The sequence below is a fragment of the Oncorhynchus keta genome, chromosome 36, assembly GCF_023373465.1.
Source record: "Oncorhynchus keta strain PuntledgeMale-10-30-2019 chromosome 36, Oket_V2, whole genome shotgun sequence".
Taxonomy (NCBI): Eukaryota; Metazoa; Chordata; class Actinopteri; order Salmoniformes; family Salmonidae; genus Oncorhynchus; species Oncorhynchus keta.
Genome location: NC_068456.1, coordinates 12992457 through 13013676, shown reverse-complemented (window position 1 = coordinate 13013676; position 21220 = coordinate 12992457). Strand labels below are relative to the sequence as shown.

Below are 21220 nucleotides of genomic sequence, written 5' to 3'. Positions count from 1 at the left end.
TCCGGATTACATCTTGAAAATAAGAGCAACCATGGCATCCATGACAGAACGTGAAGTTGTCATCCATGTAACATGAGAAGTTGTGTCTTGCTACATTTTCAGATATGTGTTTCTAATTGTCAGAAAGTCATTTTCATTGCCAGTTCCAGCCTAATGTTAGCTAGCTATGCAACATTGACTCTAGTTAGTTAGCTTTTGTTACCTGCAGATTCATGCACGGTTCATAGTAGTAATGCCGCATTCAAAACTGGGAACTCGGAAAAATACGAGGTCAAATCATGATGTCTGATCTTCAGGTCAGAAAGACAGAGCTCTAGGAGGAGGCCCGGGGTGCCGAGTTGGAATTCCGAGTTGGATGACCATTTCAAATGTATTTCTCAGAGTTCTCAGTTGTTTTGAACACGGCATTAGAGTTGAGATAATGGTTCATTGTTCACATGTCTAAACAAAAAAAGACTCCACGAGGCCTCCCGGGTCACCACGAGGCCACCAGAGACTCTGGGTTAGCGCCCAGACTCTGTCGCAACCGGCCGCGAACTGGAGGTCCGTGGGGCGACGCACAATTGGCCCAGCGTCGTCCGGGTTAGGGAGGGCTTGGCCGGTAAGGATATCCTTGACTCATCGCGCACCAGAAACTCCTGTGGTGGGCCGGGCGCAGTGCGCGCTAACCACAGTTGCCGGGTGCACAGTGTTTCCTCTGACACATTGGTGCGGCTGGCTTCCGGGTAGAATGCGCGCTGTGTTAAGAAGTGCGGCTTGGTTGGGTTGTTTATCGGAGGACGCATGACTATCAACCTTCATCTCTCCCGAGCCCGTATGGGAGTTGTAGCGATGAGACAAGATAGTAGCTACTAAAACAATTGGAAACCACGAAATTGGGGAGAAAAGGGGGGAAAATTCAACAACAAAAAACACAAAAAAAAGACACCACTATGCAAGTAACCATTTCAATTGTACCGTTTACACCTTCTGCATGTGACAAATAAACGTTGATTTTATTTGATATAGATGATAATGTGAAGAACATGACCTGCACCAAAATCAGATTAGGAAATTGGCAGAGAACTAGATAAAAAAGTGCATTTTTACTACTAATTTCACCACTGGTTGTTTACTACACTAGCTTATTCACTCGGTTTAGCACATGGCCTCAAGTGATCCTTAAAGAAATGGGGGGGGGCTAAGTCTTATGAGGGTGTGAACTATGCTGAATGGGTGTAGACAAGAGCTCTCCAGTAGGTGTACCAATACATTCAAGGTGTATTTTCTCAAAAGTATGGTTACAAGTTTATCAACTTTCAAAGCAGAATTACTTTCCCATTGTTCCTCAACTGTAGTGTACGATATACAATTTTCTAGCTCTGAGTCTCGACTTTTATCCAAAGTAAAAAAGCTATTTCAAATTTTACTACCACCTGGAATCCAGGTGGTGGGTCATATTTATTTTTTATTAAAAAAAATCTAAACTCTGCGTCGCTGGGAAGGGCTCGTAAGCAAGCATTTCACAGTAAAGTCTACACCCGTTGTATTCACACTTCTACTCAATGCAACATATATTCAAATAACTCCAAACTGTTGACTGTATAATAAAATTGCATAGGCTTATTTGCTCATATTTGCAAAGGACTGCCGGTGATTTGGCAAGAGGAAAGGGAGGAATATACATGCATAATGATCTGCATGTCATTGTGGCAGTAAGGGGAAAACTGCATGAATTCTTGTTTACTCTTCAGTTAACGGACAATCTCCCTCTCATAAAAATACACACCACCATCTCTCCCACAAACACATACCGCTCCCAAACAGAATGTAGGAAGACCCAGAAAGATAGATTTTTGATATAAAGATATAGTTTAGGCTTACATTAGGCCTACGTAAATCCTACATTTGAAGCACATCTCCTAAGTAGCAGACCATTTTCCTTACTTCCTGGGCCAATCAAATTTGGCAAGAGCTACTGTCAATTCAATGTTGTTAGCTAGGTAGGTAACATGACTGAACAACATTGTTATCAAACTAATAATTAACAACCTGGGCTTTGTTTAAAAACGGCCCGTGGCATGGTTTGTGAAATTATATAAAATGTGCATGCTCTCTTTGCTGTAAAGCTAAATGACCCGCTCTTGCCCATTCATCGCCATTCACCCATTGTTGTCGTAACTCTCCTGATCGACACCTGTGAATGCTTTATGCATCTCTCCAATACGCCTTGTCTACTGCTGTGTTGGCTAGTTCTTATTGTATTATTTCACTGTAGAGCACTCAGTCCTGCTCAACATGCCTTAGATAGCTCCATTGCCCCACCCCACACACGCGGAGACCTCACCTGGCTTAACTGGTGCCCACAGAAACGCTTATTGAAATTCTTGATTATCGTAGATTTATCAGTGGTGACAATGTTTCCAAGCCTCAGTGCAGTGGACAACTGGGACGAGGTGCCTCTTATTCTCCATGGACTTTACAGTGTCCCAGAACTTTTTGGAGTTAGTGCTACAGGATGCAAATTTCTGTTTGAAAAAGCTAGCCTTTGCTTTCCTAACTGCCTGTGTATATTGGTTCCTGTTCAACATCTCTCATATTGTCTGAGATCCCTAAAGATTGGAAAGCTGCCATTTTCATCCCCCTCTTCAAAGGGGGAGACACTCTAGTCCAAAACTATGACAGACCTATATCTGTCCTACCCTGCCTTTCTAAAGTCTTCGAAAGCCAAGTTAACAAAACAGATCACCGACCATTTAGAATCCCACCGTACCTTCTCCGCTATGCAATCTGGTTTCAGAGCTGGTCATGGTTGCACCTCAGCCACTCTCAAGGTCCTAAACGATATCATAACCGCCATCGATAAAAGACAGTACTGTGCGGCAGTCTTCATCGACAGTGTGTAGTCAGGCATCGTCAGTCAGGCTTCTCAAATGACGACCTCGTCTGGTTCACCAACTACTTCTCAGACAGAGTTCAGTGTGTCAAATCAGAGGGCCTGTAGTCCGGACCTCTGGCAGTCTATGAGGGTGCCACATGGTTCAATTCTCTGGCCGACTCTTTTCTCCGTATATATCAATGACGTCGCTCTTGCTGCTGGTGATTCTCTGATCCACCTCTACACAGACAACACCATTCTGTATACTTCTGGCCCTTCTTTGAACACTGTTAACTAACCTCCAGACGAGCTTCAATCCCATACAACTCTCCTTCAGTGGCCTCCAAATGCTCTTAAACGCTAGTAAAACTAAATGCATGCTCTTCAACCGATCGCTGCCCACACACGCCTACCTGTCTAGTATCACTACTCTGGACGGTTCTGACTTAGAATATGTGGACAACTACAAACACCTAGGTGTCTGGTTAGACTGTAAACTCTCCTTCCAGATTCACATTAAGCATCTCCAATCCAAAATTAAATCTAGAATTGGCATCCTATTTCCCAACAAAACCTCCTTCACTCATGCTGCCAAACATGCCCTCAAAACTGACGATCCTACAGATCCTGGACTTCGGCGATGTCATTTATAAAATAGCCTCCAACACTCTACTCAGCAAATTGGACACAGTCTATCACAGTGTCATCCGTTTTGTCATCAAAGCCACATATACTACCAACCACTGTGATCTGTAGGCTCTCATTGGCTGTGCCTCGCTACATATTTGTTGCCAAACCCACTGGCTCCAGGTCATCTATAAGCCTATGCTTGGTAAAGTCCCACCTTATCTCAGCTCACTGGTCACCATAGCAGCACCCACCTGTAGCGCAGGCTCCAGCAGGTATATTTCACCGGTCACCCCTAAAGCCAACACTTCATTTGGCCGCCTTTCCTTCCAGTTCTCTGCTGCCAGTGACTGGAACGAATTGCATAAATCACTGAAGCTGGAGTCTTATATATCCCCCTCTAACTTTAAGCATCAGCTGTCAGAGCAGCTTACTAATCAATGTACCTGTATACAGCCAATCTGTAAATAGCACACCCAACTACCTCATCCCCATATTGTTACTTATCCTCTTGCTCTTTTGCACCCCAGTATCTCTACTTGCACATCTATCACTCCAGTGTTATTGCTAAATTGTAATTATTTCGCCTCCATGGCCTATTTATTAACTTCCTACATTTGCACATCCTATTGTGTTATTGACTGTATGTTGGTTTATCCTGTGTGTAACTCTTGCTTTATCACACTGCTTTGCATTATCTTGGCCGGGTGGCAGTTGTAAATGAGAACATGTTCTCAACTGGCCTGCATGGTTAAATAAAGGTGAAATAAAAATAAAAGCATGCTCCATTTTTCCTCTATTACTCAGAGGCTGTATGACAGCGAACTTGCCATTGCAAAGCCTACACAGACTGGCCTGTGCACTTGGTTATACCAAGCATTGAAATGATACAATATATCATTTTGCTCGCTCTGCTTCAATGTATCAAATGTAACAGTAGACTCACCATGGTCTGCATCCCCACTCGCCATCACGGCTAAATTCTATTTAAAAAACTGATTTGATGGATAGAGGCGTAGGAAGAGCAGACAGAAGCAGGTGGCTGGAAGGACATGCGGCTTGCCTGCTGGCTGATTACAGCTACCACATGTGAGATGTGCATGAAAGTGACATTATTGGACTGGTGCATACAATACTATTAGTTGCTGTTGCTTAAATTTAACTGAATTTATAAGTAAAACTGACTTTAGAAACATTTCATAACAGGTGCCAACTGGTTCTTCAGATTGGAAGGGACGAAAAATGTGATAATATCATATGAAATGGTACTACAGTACTCCAAAATGTTGGTATCATAAGTATCATGAGGTTTTGATACTGTGATATTACCATGGTTCTGTTCTACTGTGCAACACTACTTCATGCCTTCCTCCGCAGACTCACTCTATACATCCTCATTACCCAGAGCAAAGGGTACAAGGGGTAGTCTGTCCTCACCATTCATCAAACCATGTCAGAGAGTCACAGTGCTGCCACAAACGCAATTCTTGCATCCAAAATCAAATCAGCTTCTAAAACAGTTGATGGGCTGGTGAAGTCTTCTCAGGAAATAGAACAGTCTAAAAGGTTGAGCTCCTCTAGGTCAGACCTTGGGAGAAGGGTGGCTGTGGATACATTTTAAAAAGCAGTGTGAGTGTAGTTTAAGTAGAGAAAATGAGATGGAGTTACTGTTACTCGGGGTGTCTGTTAGTTGGCAAGTGCTGATAAAAATAAAAGCAGATAAAACTTCCCGGCCAAATTGACCAGGAGAAGAAAAAAAAATCACATTGCAAAATAATGCTTTATATTCATTGATGGAAATACCAGTCAATGTAAATACAATTTTCCATCATGCTCATCAGTCTGTTCATTTTCATAATTTAGTGTAATTAAATAGGCCCGTGTATATTTTCTTTCGTCATCATGCATCTATCTTATTTATCCAACAACAGATGAGCGGGATTTCTCCTGCATCTCCTCAGCTGGTTGCTGCTGAAGTAAAAAGTGCTTTCATAAGCCCATTCATTACGCAACAATTCTAAAAGCAACCGCGTGTGAAACAGTTTTGGTGCACGATTATAAAGAGCTACTATTTTTATTACTCAACTGGTAATGGAAGCTCACCAATCAAGTGCAGGCAACAGGCTATCAGCACGTCACCCGCTATTTTACAATGTGAGCTGGAGGCACTATGCATTTTGAAAATAGAATTGTTCAAAACCTGAATGTTTGATTTCATATTATGAGGTGTCTCAAAGTAGCCTATAGGCAAAATTTGACCATGGAATTGTGGAAGCAATTATTTTAGAAAGTCCGGAGGAAGCTTACAATTTGGCAGCTAATGAAATGAGTGCATGGAACTCAGCCTATAGGCCAATGCAGCAGTAGCCCTAAAACATCCATTGCTCTTTCACACCGTGAATTATTGATTATTGAAGGGGGGATTGTTGGATAAAAAATAATAATAAATGTAATAGCTCACTGTGAGGAACTATAGTTTTAATATATTATCATGCAATGCGCTCGTTAGCATTCTCTATGTGATTTTACATGTACGTGTTAGTCTGTAATCCCAAAGTTAGCAATGCTATTAGTGGTGTTTGGAAACACCGCCCCTTGTGTTCAATGCCGAATTACCAAATACACAAGTATGGCACAAGGTCGGTATTAAGGTACACTATATATACACAGAAGTATGTGGACACCCCTTCAAATTAGTGGATTTGGCCATTTCTGCCACACACGTTGTTGAAGTGTATAGACTCTTACACACAGCAATGCAAACTCCATAGACAAACATTGGCAAAATAATGGCCTTACTGAAGAGCTCTGTGACTTTCAACGTGGCACCGTCATAGGATGCCACCTTTCCAAAAAGTCAGTTAATCCAATTCCTGCCCTGCTGGAGCTGCCCCGGTCAACTGTAAGTGCTGTTATTGTGAAGTGGAAACGTCTACGAGCAACAACGGTAGGCCACACAAGCTCACAGAACGGGACCACTGAGTGCTGCAGCGCATAGCGCCTAAAAATCTTATGTCCACGGTTACAACAAACTGTCTTTGGAATCAACAACAGCACAAGAACGGTGCTTCGAGAGCTTCATGAAATGGGTTTCTATGGCCGAGCAGCACACACTGTATAGGAATAATGGTCTGGGTCAGTTTTTCACAATTCGGGCTAGGCCCCTTTGTCCCAGTGAAGGGAAATCTTAACGCTACAGAATACGGCTTTTTTTTTTTTTTACTTCTTCAGGATCTGTGTCCATGGGACGGTTGAGCTAACGAAGGCTAATGTGATTAGCATGAGGTTGTAAGTAACAATAACTTTTTCCAGGACATAGACATATCTGATATTTGCAGAAATTCTTGTTAATCTAACTGCACTGTCCAATTTACAGTAGCTATTACAACACTCCTGTGCAAGAAAGAATACCATGCTATTGTTTGAGTGCACAGTTTTGAACATAAAGTTATTAATAAAAAAAGTAGGCACATTTGGGCAGTCTTGACAATGTTGAACAGAAAATCAATGGGTCTTTGGATCAGTCTAAAACTTTGCAAGCACTACTGCCATCTAGTGGTCAAACTCTAAATTGCACCTGGGCTGGAATAATACATTATGGACTCTCTTGCATTTCAAAGATGGTACAAAAAAAATACAAAAGAACAGTGTTTTTTATTTGTATTATTACAATGTGAAAGGAATGTAAGGGAATATATTTATTTGTAATCTTTTACCAGATCTTTTACCAGATCGATTGTGTTACATTTCCACAAACTTCACCGTTTACTTTCAAATGGTACCAAGAATATGCATATCCTTGCTTCAGGGCCTGAGTTACAGGCAGTTAGATTTGGGTAAGTCATTTTAGAGAAATTTGAAAAAAGGGGTGGATCCTTAACACATTAAGATTATGGTAACGCGTCTTAACAGAACATGCAACTCATGTAATCACCAATGAAACTAAATTTTCAAACATTTGACTAAATGTATTTTGTGGGAAAATACTTTTTTATTTTTGAAAAATATTTGTATACACTTTCTTTTTCTTTTCTTTTCTCCCAATTTCGTCGTATCCAATTGGTAGTTAGTCTCGTCTCATCACTGCAACGTCACTGTTTTGTAGCCGTGCGTCCTCCAAAACACAACCCAACCAACCTGCAATGCTTCTGGACACAATGCCCGCTTAACCCGGAAGACCAATTTGTCGGAGGAAACACTACACCCGGCGACCGTATCAGCGTGCATGTGCCCGGCCCGCCACAGGAGTGGCTAGAGCATGATGGGACAAGGACATCCCTGTCGAAACCCTCCCCTAACCCAGACGACGCTGGGTCAATTGCGCACCGCCCCATGGGTCTCGCGGTCGAGGCCGGCTGGTCTCGAACCAGGATCTCTAGTGGCACAACTAGCACTGCAATGCAGTGCCTTAGACCAATGCGCCGACAATACCATTCTGAACAGCACACCGTGGTTCCATATGTGACAGATTAAAATCTCTCTGAGAAACTTAGAAAGAGGACGAATCTAAAGATGCAACAACTAGGATGGATTGCTGATAGGATTGTGCCTTTGGCTACTTGACAACGAAAGAAAGTTGATATGAAAACCAATAGGACAGGAGATAAATGGTATAGCGGTGGGTCCAATCGGGAAGTAAATGAAAATAAATGTGCCAAAATTATATAATTACTCCTGTCTATACAAAAATACAATAATTTAAAATAATTCACCAGATAGCATGACTTCTTAAGCATCCAATGCCTATGAGTCCGGTAAATTTATCAAATGGGCAGTAAATTAACATTTTCCCAGTCACGTTGTCCGGCGCCACATTTTCGTAACAAAAACCCTGCTGTTACTGGTACTGTACCTCAGTGAGGGAGGTGAGCAGGGCCGGAGGAAGCAGGTCAGGGACATGGATGGCGACAGGGGGACCCGTCCAGTTACTCTGGGCAAAGAGGTGCAGGCAGGACACCGCCAGGGCCAGCAAGGCATTCTCCCTGAGAAAGAAAAGAAAGGAAACAGAACGTAATGTCACAATGAATAGGAACGAGATCCGTGAGTGTAGGGGGGGGAACAGATAGTCTGGGGGACAGAGAAAGAACAATGAGGGAGACCAGAGGGAAGGCACAGAACACAGAACTATTAGACACTAGAGAAAAACAAAAACAGGGAACAGAACAAAGGAGGAGCAACAGAAAGGCTAGAGAACTAAATGAAAGGGAGTTCAGAGGAAGAGAAGCAATAAAACGAGGCTTCCAAAACAAGCGACCACAAGCTCAGTACAGAGGCGAAGGGGGAGAAAGAAACACTGAAGATACGGTCATTTAATCTCCACACTGCAAATCAGGGCAGCAGCCTTCCCGAAGTGGACACAGCGGGCTGCTCCAGTCCTCACAGCAGGACTCATTCAATAGGGTGACTGGGCTGTCCGGACACAGACTCAGGGCAAAGAGGAACTGCTTCCCATCAATTAAAGCTATGCATACACACAGTACAGGCCTCTCCAACACACCTAGCTGACAACGCAGAAAATGGAAAGAGACCGAAATAAATGATCCAATACAGAGTAGCAACACCTGCTGAAATACCCATTCTCCCACGGGACAGGAGGAGATGTTAAGCTGTTCTTATTCAAAATTAATAATTCATGTAGCAGGAAGCTTCATTGGGCTCCATTCAGCAAGGGAACAGCCCGTGCCTGGTAATTCTCCTATCACTCCCCTCAATAAAAGTCACTGTGTACTAGGGCTGGGCGTTATGTCCGAAAAATCATCACAAAAAAAACATGATTTATGGGTGATTCATACAATACATATCATGATTTTTTTGTTATGCTCTCTAAATAAGCTTCGTTGTGCAACTAAAGGTCAAATACACTGCATTTCAAACAGTCAGCGATAATCTAATGAAATCAGGGCTTGTGAAATTGTACCTAGGCAAAATAGAAGCCTTCCAAAACCGTAAGACCCACAAAAAAAAATGAAAATACACTTGTTACAATTTTAACCAGAACCATTCAAAACGCACCTTCACTAATAATGACAAACTTCTTGTAGCAGGCATTATAGAGAATTAACACAGGTCTCAAACTTTCTCTTAACCACAAGCCCACATTCTAGCGAGTAAACAGATCTTTATAAGTTTAGCCAACGTGGATCTATACGCTTGCTAACATAGAACAGTTGAATTGTTACACACACACCGTTCTGTCCGGTTCCAACTGTTTGAACAGCATGCTAGACTGCCTACTTCGTTCAGATGTTGAAATCAAGTGGCTTACCTTATTTCTCAGAAGGAGAACGAGTTGCTATTCCTTATAGAATTGTGTTTTATGCTTATTGCCCATTTATAAAACAGACTACACACCTAGTGTAACAGTCTTTGGCTTTCTGCTGCCAGTGGTACCACAATGCCGCTCACAACAAACTGAGCATTAATTTACCAGAATTAATATTCATTGATACTACCGTTTTAGTATAGTTTAAACTTAAGGTTATCAGTAGAAAAGTCTCTATTACATGACGATAATTTTATTCATTCATATTGCTGTACACTTTAAAAGGCAATCTGTTGGCTTATATGAAAGCATATTCAATCTTATTTAGCCTTGTTTATAATAAAGCCTAATGTAGTGTCCACCAACTTGGATCCTGGAGAGCTAGAGTATGCAGGCTTTTGTTCCAGCCCAGCACTAAAAACACTTTATTCAATGAATTGATTAACAGTGAAGGTGTCAGCATGAGATCCCTACTCAGTTATTGTTTCTTACCGGTCAGCCTTGTCCTCCTGTGTGCTGTCGTTGAGGTAGGCCAGGACCCGTCTCTCCAGGTAGGCATCGATGGACTCTCCGTCGCTGCCGTCTCCACCACCAAGCAGGTCCAGGACCTGAGGACTCAGCAGCACCGCCTCAAAGTCTCCATCGAACAGGGACTGCAGCAGGGGACCTGCCTCTGGAAAGCAAACAAGAAGAAGCAGTGAGATAAAGAGGTAACACAGAAAAATGGCAATGACATCAGAGATGCGTCGTGTGTGTATCTGTAATAATGGGTGGCTCAAAACAGGATTGTTAAACCATAGCCTAAGTATTTAGTTATTCTGACGCTATTCACCATCGTCTGAACCGTTTCTCCTTTGACTGCATGGCGTCGTCTCATTTCTCTGTGGAACACCCATTAGCTTTGAAAGGCACTAAGGTGCAGCCTCATTGTTTGAAATAGGTGGATCATTATCCCCCAGATTCCGCTACATCCAATTCAAATTACCTCAAAGGCTACTTGTTTAGAGTCAAAGTATTATAGCCAAACCATCTCGTTATTGTTGTCCCAGAACCATTACCACCCAGGAAAGGAGAAAATCAAGCATGCCACTGGACCATACGCTGTGCCTCACTCCAAGGGCCTCTTACCTCCACAACACACCTACTTCCATTTGTCTTATATCGTTTCTCGCATATTGTTAATCCAACTCCATATTCCCATTAGCAAAATGAGAATATTGAACAATGCCCTGCAGATGATCATTTGGTGTGTGCATGCAGACTTATAGCTGTTGGAGGGGCATTGCTGAAGGGGGAGGAAGAGGAACAAAATATGAAATTATGAAGAGAACATCTATGAGGCCAAGGTGTCTCAGCCTGGAGTAATTGCATTTTATGCAGTGGTTGTGTGCTTGGCTTCAGCGTCTATACAGCTTTCATTAGTTCTTTATGAGCAGGGAGGCTGGCTGGGCTCATTAGCATTGATTGCATTGCGCTTCACTGATGGGAATGAGTGAGGGCTGAGAGAGAGCAACGGGAAGGAGGAGAGGCAAGGTGTACAGTATCAGAAGACTGGCAAATCTAAGCAAACTAAAACACCGCCACAAACTGGCAAACACACACAGCGTGCATCCCAACAATCTCTAGTACCCACAAATGTAAAAGCATTGGATTGGTGCAGGCATGGGCCAAAGACTTTCCATAAAACAGTAATGTCCTTTCAAATCCATGAAGGGAAGTGAACAAGTGCACACCTTGGGAGAAAATAGATTGGGACAGCCACAGTACACCAAAGCCAATGCTTCCAATGATAAAGCTACAGGCACCCCTATTGATTTGAATTAATCCATCCATTCATGTTTTGCCTAAGGTAGAAGTGGTCAGAAAGTGACATTTTGGACATGAATGCCAAAACAAAAAAATTCAAGAGATCGATGTGCTCAAAGTTGACCCATTTTGCATACCCCACCCTACCATGAGACATCCATGTCATCATTCCTGAAAACAAAAAAATGATTTAGTTTGATATCATTTCGAAGCTTAAAGAGTTGTAAAACATATGAGTTAATGAAAAATAGTCATTTAAGCTTTAACGCCAATTATCAAAAATGCCTAAACTGATTTTTTCAAGTTCAAACTCGGCAGCAACAAAAAAAATCCTTTATTTTCAGCAAACGTAACATGTGTAAATATTTGTATGAACATAAGATTCAACAACTGAGACAAACTGAACAAGTTCCACAGACATGTGACTAACAGAAATTGAATAATGTGTCCCTGAACAAAAGGGGGGTCAACAGTAACCGTCAGTATCTGGTGTGGCTTTGTTTTTGCATTATTTAAACCAAATTGAACATGTTTCATTATTTATTTGAGGCTAAATTGATTTTATTTATGTATTATATTAAGTTAAAATAAGTGTTCATTCAGTATGGTTGTAATTGTCATTATTACAAGGGGGGAAAAAAATTGGCAGATTAATCGGCATCTGCTTTTTTTTGGCCCTCCAATAATCGGTATCGGCGTTAAAATCATAATCGGTCGACCTCTACTCTCAACCATTGTTAATAACATTTCAGCTTCTCAAATACATTTCAGCACTCTCAAGAAACTGATATTATGGAAAACAACTGGACCTCAAATTAGTCAGTAATTCAGCAGTCAAGGTAAGGCAATTCAGTATGGGAGAAATATGATTCTGAATTGCCCAAGGCTTCTCAATATTCAAGCAAACATAATACATAAGCGTACATTACAGAATGGCGAGTGCAACAGACTCATATCTGCTACAAGCACACACAGGGAGGGGACTAGCTAAACTGAACAAAACTATAAATGCAAAATGTAAAGTGGTGGTCCCATGAGCTGAAATAAAAGGTCACAGAAATGTTCCATATACACAAAAAGCATATTTCTCGCCAATGTTTACTTAGATCCATGTTAGTGAGCATTTGTACTTTGCCAAGATGATCCATCCACATGACAGGTGTAGCGTATCAAGGTGTGGCATACGAGCCACCCCAGACAGCTGATGAAACTGTGGGTTTGCACAAACTGTCAGCAAACATCTCAGGGAAGCACATCTGCGTGCTCGTCATCTTCACCAGGGTCTTGACCTGCGTGCAGTTAGGCCTCGTAACCTACTTCAGTGGGCATGCTAGAGAAGTGCGCTCTTCACAGATGAATCCTGGTTCCAACTGTACCGGGCAGATGGCAGACAGCGCGTCTGGCGTTGCGTGGGCGCCCGGTTTGCTGATGTCAACGTTGTGAACAGAGTGCCCCGTGGTGGTGGTGGAGTTATGGTACACTACATATACACAAGTATGTAGACACCTCCTCAAATAAGTGGCTTTGGCCATTTCAACCACACACGTTGCTGACAGGTGTATAAAATCGAGAACACAGCCATGCAATCTCCATAGACAAACATTGGCAGTAGAATGGCCTTACTTAACAGCTCAGTCACTTTCAACATGACACCGTGATAGGATACAACCTTTCCAACAAGTCAGAGTATTCCCGGTCAACTGTAAGTGCTGTTATTGTGAGTGGAACGTCTAGGAGCAACAAAGGCTCAGCCACAAATTGGTAGGCCACACAAGCTCACAGAATAGGACCGCCGAGTGCTGAAGCACGTACAAATCTGTCCTCAATTGTAAGATCACCATGTGCAATGCCAAGCGTCGGCTGCAGTGGTGTAAAGCTTGCCGCCATTGGACACTTGAGCAGAGGAAACGCGTTCTCTGAAATATAAATCACGCTTCACCATCTGGCAATCCGACAGACAAATCTCGGTTTGGCGGATGCCAGGAGAACGCTACCTGCCCCAAAGCATAGTGCCAACTGTAAAGCTTGGTGAAGGAAGAATAATGGTCTGGGGATGTTTTTCATGGTTCAGGCTCCTTAGTTCCAGTGAAGTGGAATCTTATCGCTACAGCACACAACGGCATTCTAGACGACTCTGTGCTTCCAACTTTGTGGGGGAAGGCCCTTTCCTGTTTCAGCATGACAATGCCCCAGTGCACAAAGCAAGGTCCATACAGAAATGGTTTATTGAGATCGGTGTGTAAGTACTTGACTGGCCTGCACAGAGCCCTGACCTCAACCCCATCGAAGACCTTAGGAATTAATTGGAACGCAACTGCGAGCCAGGCCTAATCGCCAAACATCAGTGCCTGACCACACTAATGCTCGTGGCTGAACGGAAACAAGTCCCTGCAGCAATGTCCCAACATCCATTGGAAAGCCTTCCCAGAAGAGTGAAGGATGTTATCGAAACAAAAGGGGTACCAAATCCATATTAATGCCCATGATTTTGGAATGAGATGTTTAACGAGCAGGTGTCCATATACACTACATGACCAAAAGTATCTGTGACTAACAGATGCATATCTGTATTCCCAGTCATGTGGATTCCATAGATTTGGGCCTAATGAATGTATTTCAATTGACCGATTTCCTTATATGAACTGAAACTGAAGTAAAATATTTGAAATTGCATCTATATTTTTGTTGAGTGTACATCTATTTCTATGTCATGAGTTTAGACTTGCTGGATATTATTATTATTTTTTTTTTACTTGTGCAGTGTAGTGAAAAGCAGGCCAACATCACATTTACAATACATCACTTCAATACAATCTGATGTCAGAAACAGTGTGCTTTTTGTTGGTGAGTTATGTCTCAAAAGGCATAACCTAATTTGCTAAATCCAAATGGAGACAAAAATATATCAAGTCATGTCTATTCTGACAACAGCACATAAAACCAGCCCAGACAACCATGACACAGCTACAACACTTGATACAGCTCACGGTACTGTGCCTGGATGATGGGCGAGAAATATATGATGACATGGCTGATTATTGTGCAAAGCCAGTGACCTCGGATTTAGCAAAGATGAGCATACATGCCAAGAAAATAGCCGAGCATGTAGAAAATAGCGACCGTGCATGGTGATTGTCCATAGAGTCTTACGTTCTTTCATGGGGGATGGGATGCATCGCCCCACTGTGCCATCATAAACGTGCGTTGCCACAGCTTCAATGCAGTAAATTGACAGTGTTCAGCGAAAGAGCATGACAGCGATTAACTCACTATTGCTGCTTCTAGTGTATCGAGAACTAACACATTACGGAGATCAAAGCTACCGATTAGTTGAACTAGCTAAACACCCACCTACCGTATATATGTACATGTGCATCCTCACGGGGGGATGCGTGGCCGAGGGCTGGAACGTAAATTAATGTCCAAATTTGAACGTTTTCAGGTATGTCCCTCCCCGTTTCGTTTGTTTACGAAACGTTTTGCAAAATAATAGGCGTAATTAATACGCTCCTGGTGGGATGTGGCAAGAATCGGTACAGAGCTGATCGGTACAAATTGATACCTGTATATTGGTGACATAGTTAGCTAGCAGGTACCGAAGTATATGTAAGGTTATATTCAAAGTCAAAATTTTAGAATATGAGATCAATACCCAGTCAATTAGATATACATGTGCCAAAAATGACTAAATTCCTGTCGGTCTAGCCTTTGTAGCTAGTAGTGCCCACCTAGCTGGGTGTTCTAGTTAGCTAGGCTTTGTGCCCACAAGTTGACAGCGAGTGTGCTTGGTACAGTAGCTAACTAGTTATCATTCAAACCTGTATCGAGCGAACTGGCTAGTTCAATTAATCTAGCTTCGATTAATCATATCACGTAGCCTTAATATTGAACCATGGTGAGACATTACACATTAGTCAAATGACATCAAACCATTGACAAACCGACGGACAGTGGCTATAACTGCGTGCCATATGTCTCCACACATTGTTAGGTAGTACCTTACGTTAGCTGAACATTAGCCACCACCAAGCTAGCCATCGTTTAATTGTAGCTACATTTCTCACAAAACACAATCTAAATCTACACCTAAATACATGTAAAGTGTGATAACAACACTGATTTCCGCATACTTCATTTGTAATCTCACCTGCAGAGCTGAAAACATTCTGCTTCCATTCCGTTGCCTCGCTTGGTTTCAGAAAACCTCGGAGCACGGGAATCTCTGCTTCCCGCACCATCTCAAAATGTGATGTGCAACAGTCGCACAAATAAGTCAATACTGTTTCCAACCAGGATCGGCGTAATTGTAAATTGACAATATATAACCTTACTACTGTAATGTAGCCTATTTCAATGTAATTGTATACATTTGTTCATTTCAACCCATGTGCAGTGAGAAGCACCAGTGAGCAGCCATGACAGATACGCATTGCATCATGGGAAAGCTAATCAGTAGAATATGGAAGCCCGTTTCCTAATATGTCGATACTTTTTTTATGTGGAGCATTATGTGTCGATTTCCATTATACACTTCGCAGCGATCAGCACAGCAGGGGCCTCATAAACATTGTGTACATTTTACACTAAATATATGCATGCTCTATTTCTGCAAAGACTTCGCACTCACAAAAATATTGAGATTTGTAAACTTGGCCCACGCCATACATAACCATGTTTCCCGTTATAAATCAGACCTGTGGAAACTGCGCTTGTTTGGAGCCACACTTGTTTTTCGTGTTATTTGGGCACTATTACATTTCACATCAGTTCGCAAACAACGTAAAAAAAAATGTTTTAATGAATAAAACCGCATACAAACTTAGTCTCTTTTTTGCTTTCTTGAGTAAGGCAACTCCAAAACGCAGGCGTTTCAGCCTAGCTCAGTGCTTTTTCTGGTGGTGGGGAAGCCAGCAGAAAATACGGAGCATAGGGGTTGGTGATGTTCTCCAGTTGCGCCGTGATTGGCTCAGTGTTCAGTCACTAATGGGGACACGGTCACCACAAAATCTACAGGTGGAGCTCGAAAATTCAAGCCCCTTCACGGTGCTGCCATAGAGTTACATTAAAAGTGCTACTTGAGATACTGGGTTCGAGTCCAGGCTCTGTCGCAGCGCACAATTGGCCCAGCGTCGTCCAAGTTACTGGAGGGTTTGGCCGGTAGGGATGTTGTTGTCCCATCGTGCACTAGCGATTCCAGTGGCGTGCCGGGTGCAGTGCACGCTTACACGTTCACCAGGTGTACAGTGTTTCCTCCGATAACATTGGTGCGGTTGGATTCCCGGGGTTAAGCGACATTGTATCAAGAAGCAGTGCGGTTTAGCTGGGTTGTTTCGAAGGCACAACAGCTCTTGACCTTTGCCTCTCCCGAGTCCGTACGGGATTTGCAGCGATGGGACAAGACTGTAACTACTACCAATTGGATACCACAAAATTGGGGAGAAAAAAAATACATAACTGCCCATCCAAGAAGGCTCAAGGTCATTGACAAAAGATACAATTACGTCAAATCACGTTATATCTACAGTAGCTTTGATTGGACAGGTCATGTCAACATCATAAACTCAACAAAAAAAGAAACATCCCTTTTTCAGGACCCTGTCTTTCAAAGATAATTCGTAAAAATCCAAATAACTTCACAGATCTTCATTGTATAGGGTTTAAACACTATTTCCAATGCTTGTTCAATGAACCATAAACAATTAATGAACAATCACCTGTGGAACGGTCGTTAAGACACTAACAGCTTACAGACGGTAGGCAATTAAGGTAACAGTTATGAAAACTTAGGACACTAAAGAGGCATTTCTACTGAATTTTGGTGAAAAACACCAAAAGAAAGATGCCCAGAGTACCTGCTCATCTGCGTGAACGTGCCTTAGGCATGCTGCAAGGAGGCATGAGGACTGCAGATGTGGCCAGGGCTTGTAATGTCCGTACTGTGAGACACCTAAGACAGGGATACAGGGAGACAGGAGGGACAGCTGATCATCCTTGCAGTGGCAGACCACGTGTAACAACAACTGCACAGGATCGGTACATCCGAACATCACACCTGCGGGACAGGTACAGGATGGCAACAACAACTGCCCGAGTTACACCAGGAACGCACAATTCGTCCATCAGTTCTCCGACTGTCCGCAAATGCTGAGAGAGGCTGGACTGAGGGGTGGTAGGCCTGTTGTAAGGCATGTCCTCACCAGACATCACCGGCAACAACGTCGCCTATGGGAAGGAATTGAAGGAATGAGCGTTACACCAAGGCCTGTACTCTGGAGCGGGTTCGATTTGGAGGTGGAGGGTCCGTCATGCTCTGGGGCGGTATGTCACAGCATCATCAGTCTAAGCTTGTTGTCATTGCAGGCAATCTCAACCCTGTGCGTTACAGGGAAGACATCCTCCTCCCTCATGTGGTACCCTTCCTGCAGGCTCATCCTGACATGACCCTCCAGCTTGACAATGCCACTAGCCATACTGCTCGTTCTGTGCGTCATTTCCTGCAAGACAGGAATGTCAGTATTCTGCCATGGCCAGCGAAGAGCCCGGACCTCAATCCCATTGAGCACGTCTGGAACCTGTTGGATCGGAGGGTGAGGGCTAGGGCCATTCCCCCAGAAATGTCTGGAAACTTGCAGGTGCCTTGGTGGAAGAGTGGGGTAACATCTCACAGCAAGATTTGGCAAATCTGGTGCTGTCCATGAGGAGGAGATGCACTGCAATACTTAATGCAGCTTGTGGCCACACCAGATAGTGACTGTTACTTTTGATTTTGACGACCCCTTTGTTCAGGGACACATTATTCAATTTCTGTTAGTCACATGTCTGTGGAACTTGTTCAGTTTATGTCTCAGTTGTTGAATCTTGTTATGTTCATACAAATATTTACACATGTTAAGTTTGCTGAAAATAAACGCAGTTGACGGTGAGAGGACGTTTCTTTTTTTGCTGAGTTTACTTTCAAAATCTTAGTTAGCAGGCTAGCAGTCATCATCGTGAATCAAGTCGACAATCTACTGGCAAATCATTTTCAATCCTTGTCATATGAAGATACAATGTATCGGTGCTCATCGGCCATTGGGAATAAATATTACACAAATTCAACAATGAGTGGTTTGGAAGGAATCAGTGGCTAACTGTAAGCATAGCAAAGCAATCACTAGCCTGCTATTAAGTGGAGTGGGTGTGTGGTCCAAGTCTCGGTTTAAGGGTCTCTTTTCCAAGCTTAAAAGGATAAACATTCAACATTGTCCATGCTGTCAATCCAGCATGGCTTCTGCCGCGCTCAAAACAACTGGAAACTGACGAACTCACTGGAACTGGGAAATCTGAGTTCAAGACAACTGGGAACTTGAAAAAAACGAGCTCCGACTGGGATAGTACGTTTGAACGGTCATCCAACTCAGAATTGCAAGTCGGGAACTCTGGCCTCTTTCTAGAGCTCCGACCTGAAGATCACTGACGTCATGATTCAACCTTGTTTTTTTTCCCCAGAGTTCCCAGTTATCTTGAAAGCACCATAAATCCAGAGAATGCCAGACTTTGATGACAAAGTTTGATGAGAAAATTTGCTCACGAAGAACCGCCACACCACCTTCCTGTTCAAGTGAGCACAGCACAACAAGGTGAGTCCAAAAATGTCTTGTATGCTGCTGCATAAATTAGGTAATATTCCAGGGAGATATGTATACTGTTGCTAAGAAAGTAATACTAAGTGTGTTGTGTAGTAAGCTGTTAGTGGCCCATGTGCCTCAACCTAATAATTTGGTCAAGTTTCCCCTCATAATTTCTGATTTGGTGGTGCACATGTAGCCTATTTCCTGTTTGAGAGAAATGTAATCATTGAATATTGTAAGAGCTTTTATTGTCTGCTTATATGCCCCCTTTATTTATTATATGGTTCTGACTTGATGTACAGGGAGAATACTGCGAGAACGGCCCATGTTCTGAATTCTGTCGCTGTACATTTAAAAAATACTTAACAAATGGTTATATTGACTACGTCCGTCCTAGCTTGCTCATTAATGTCTCAATCAAAATTACGGATTGCCTCTTATCCGCTCACCGTCCCCTTTGCCATAGTTTGTACATCTCAATTGTCATTAGAAACCACATTCATTTAAGCAAAATAGCCATATCAGCTATGTTTTTTTCAAAGGCAGTACATGAGGCTGAATGAACTGTTTTGCTTAAACGAATGTGGGTCCACTATCAGGGTCCGCTGATAGCCAGGTGTAGCAGTGGTATGGTGTTGGGACTGCTGTTGGGACTCTGCTGTATTGTTTTGTGTTGTGTAGTGGCTTTGCTGGTATGCATCCCCCCAAAACAAATGTTTGGGGAGTTTGCCCCACCAAGATTTACATGTAAAATCCCCACTGGATCTAGCATTATAACTCTGCCTGAAAAACACCCATCATTCACCTTTCATGATGACAATAACGCCCTTATTTGCTGTATAGCCTATTTTGGAAGTATTGGAATTAGATCCAAGACAAAATATCTAAACGAAATATCAATTGCAAACTTGATCAAATGTCTTTGGAGGTGTTGGCAGAATGTTTTATTATGCAGTAATATTTGAACATTTCTGAAACCCCAAAACTATTGCAAATTGTTGTGGACCTGTAAACAGATAGTTTGAATTCAATAATGTTTTGCATTTACTTTCTCCCGAACCTAAATATGTTGCACTGCCCAAGAATTCTGAACATTGTCTACTCTGAAAAAAATAAAAACTCCAGTAGGCCTACTCAGTGGTGGAAAAAGTACCCAATTTTCCTACTTAAGTAAAGATAGCGTAAAAGAAAATGACTAAAGAGTGAAAGTCACCCAGTATAATACTACTTGCGTAAAAGTCCAAAAGTATTTGGTTTTAAATGTACTTAAGTATCAAAAGTAAAAGTATAAATAATGTTAAATTCCTTATATTATGCAAACCAGACGACATGATGTTCTTGTTTTTTTAAATTACGGATAGCCAGGGGGACAGTTCAACACGCAGACATCATTTACAAACAAAGCATTTGCGTATTGTGAGTCTACCAGATCAGAGGCAGTAGGGATGACCAGGGATGTTCTCTTGATACGTGCGTGATTTAGACAATGTTCCTGTCCTACAAAGCTTTCAAAATGTAACTAGTACATTATTTTCTTTAGGAATGTAGTGGAGTAAAAGTAAAAGTTGTCACAAAAAAAAATACTTAAGTAGTACTTTAAAGTATTTTTACACAAGTACTTTACACCATTGGGCCTACTTACAGTATCCCACACACTTCAATGCAAAATATCAACTGTCTGTTCAACTGTTAAATTCTACGGTATGTTATAAAGTGTGCTCCTTTTCAGACGTATAGAGCAAAAGCTTGAAATTCTAAAATCCTATCTAATAGGCCGAATTAAAGGAAAGAGGTTGATGGTCATTTTTTTATGGCTACTTTGGGATTATGAACTCATCATGACCAGAAAAGGTGCAATTGTTATGATATATGTATTATGTTTATATATTAAATATTGTCTAGGTTACTCGAAAAATTTGACATTACAGTATTCAAATGTAGCCTACAAACGTAAATGGAAAAGGTAAACCGTCTGTTCGGCCGTTAAACTGCGCTTCGGATCGCATAGAGCAAAATACTTTAAATACCGTGGTAACTTATATATTTACTACTGTGAAG

The 21220-nt window shown here is 42.2% G+C and overlaps 1 protein-coding gene across 1 annotated transcript in view; it reads right to left on the bottom strand.

Moving 5' to 3' along the window:
* The window catches only part of ttc27 (tetratricopeptide repeat domain 27), a 143344-nt gene extending 127346 nt beyond the window's left edge, over positions 1-15998 (bottom strand). The window contains exons 1-3 of the mRNA XM_035754246.2: positions 15700-15998; positions 10239-10419; positions 8337-8466 (exon numbers count right to left, since the gene is read on the bottom strand). Coding sequence (XP_035610139.1) covers positions 8337-8466; positions 10239-10419; positions 15700-15790 — 402 coding nt within the window. The 5' untranslated portion in view covers positions 15791-15998. The remainder of the gene's footprint in view (positions 1-8336; positions 8467-10238; positions 10420-15699) is intronic.
* Positions 15999-21220: the final 5222 nt, after the last annotated feature.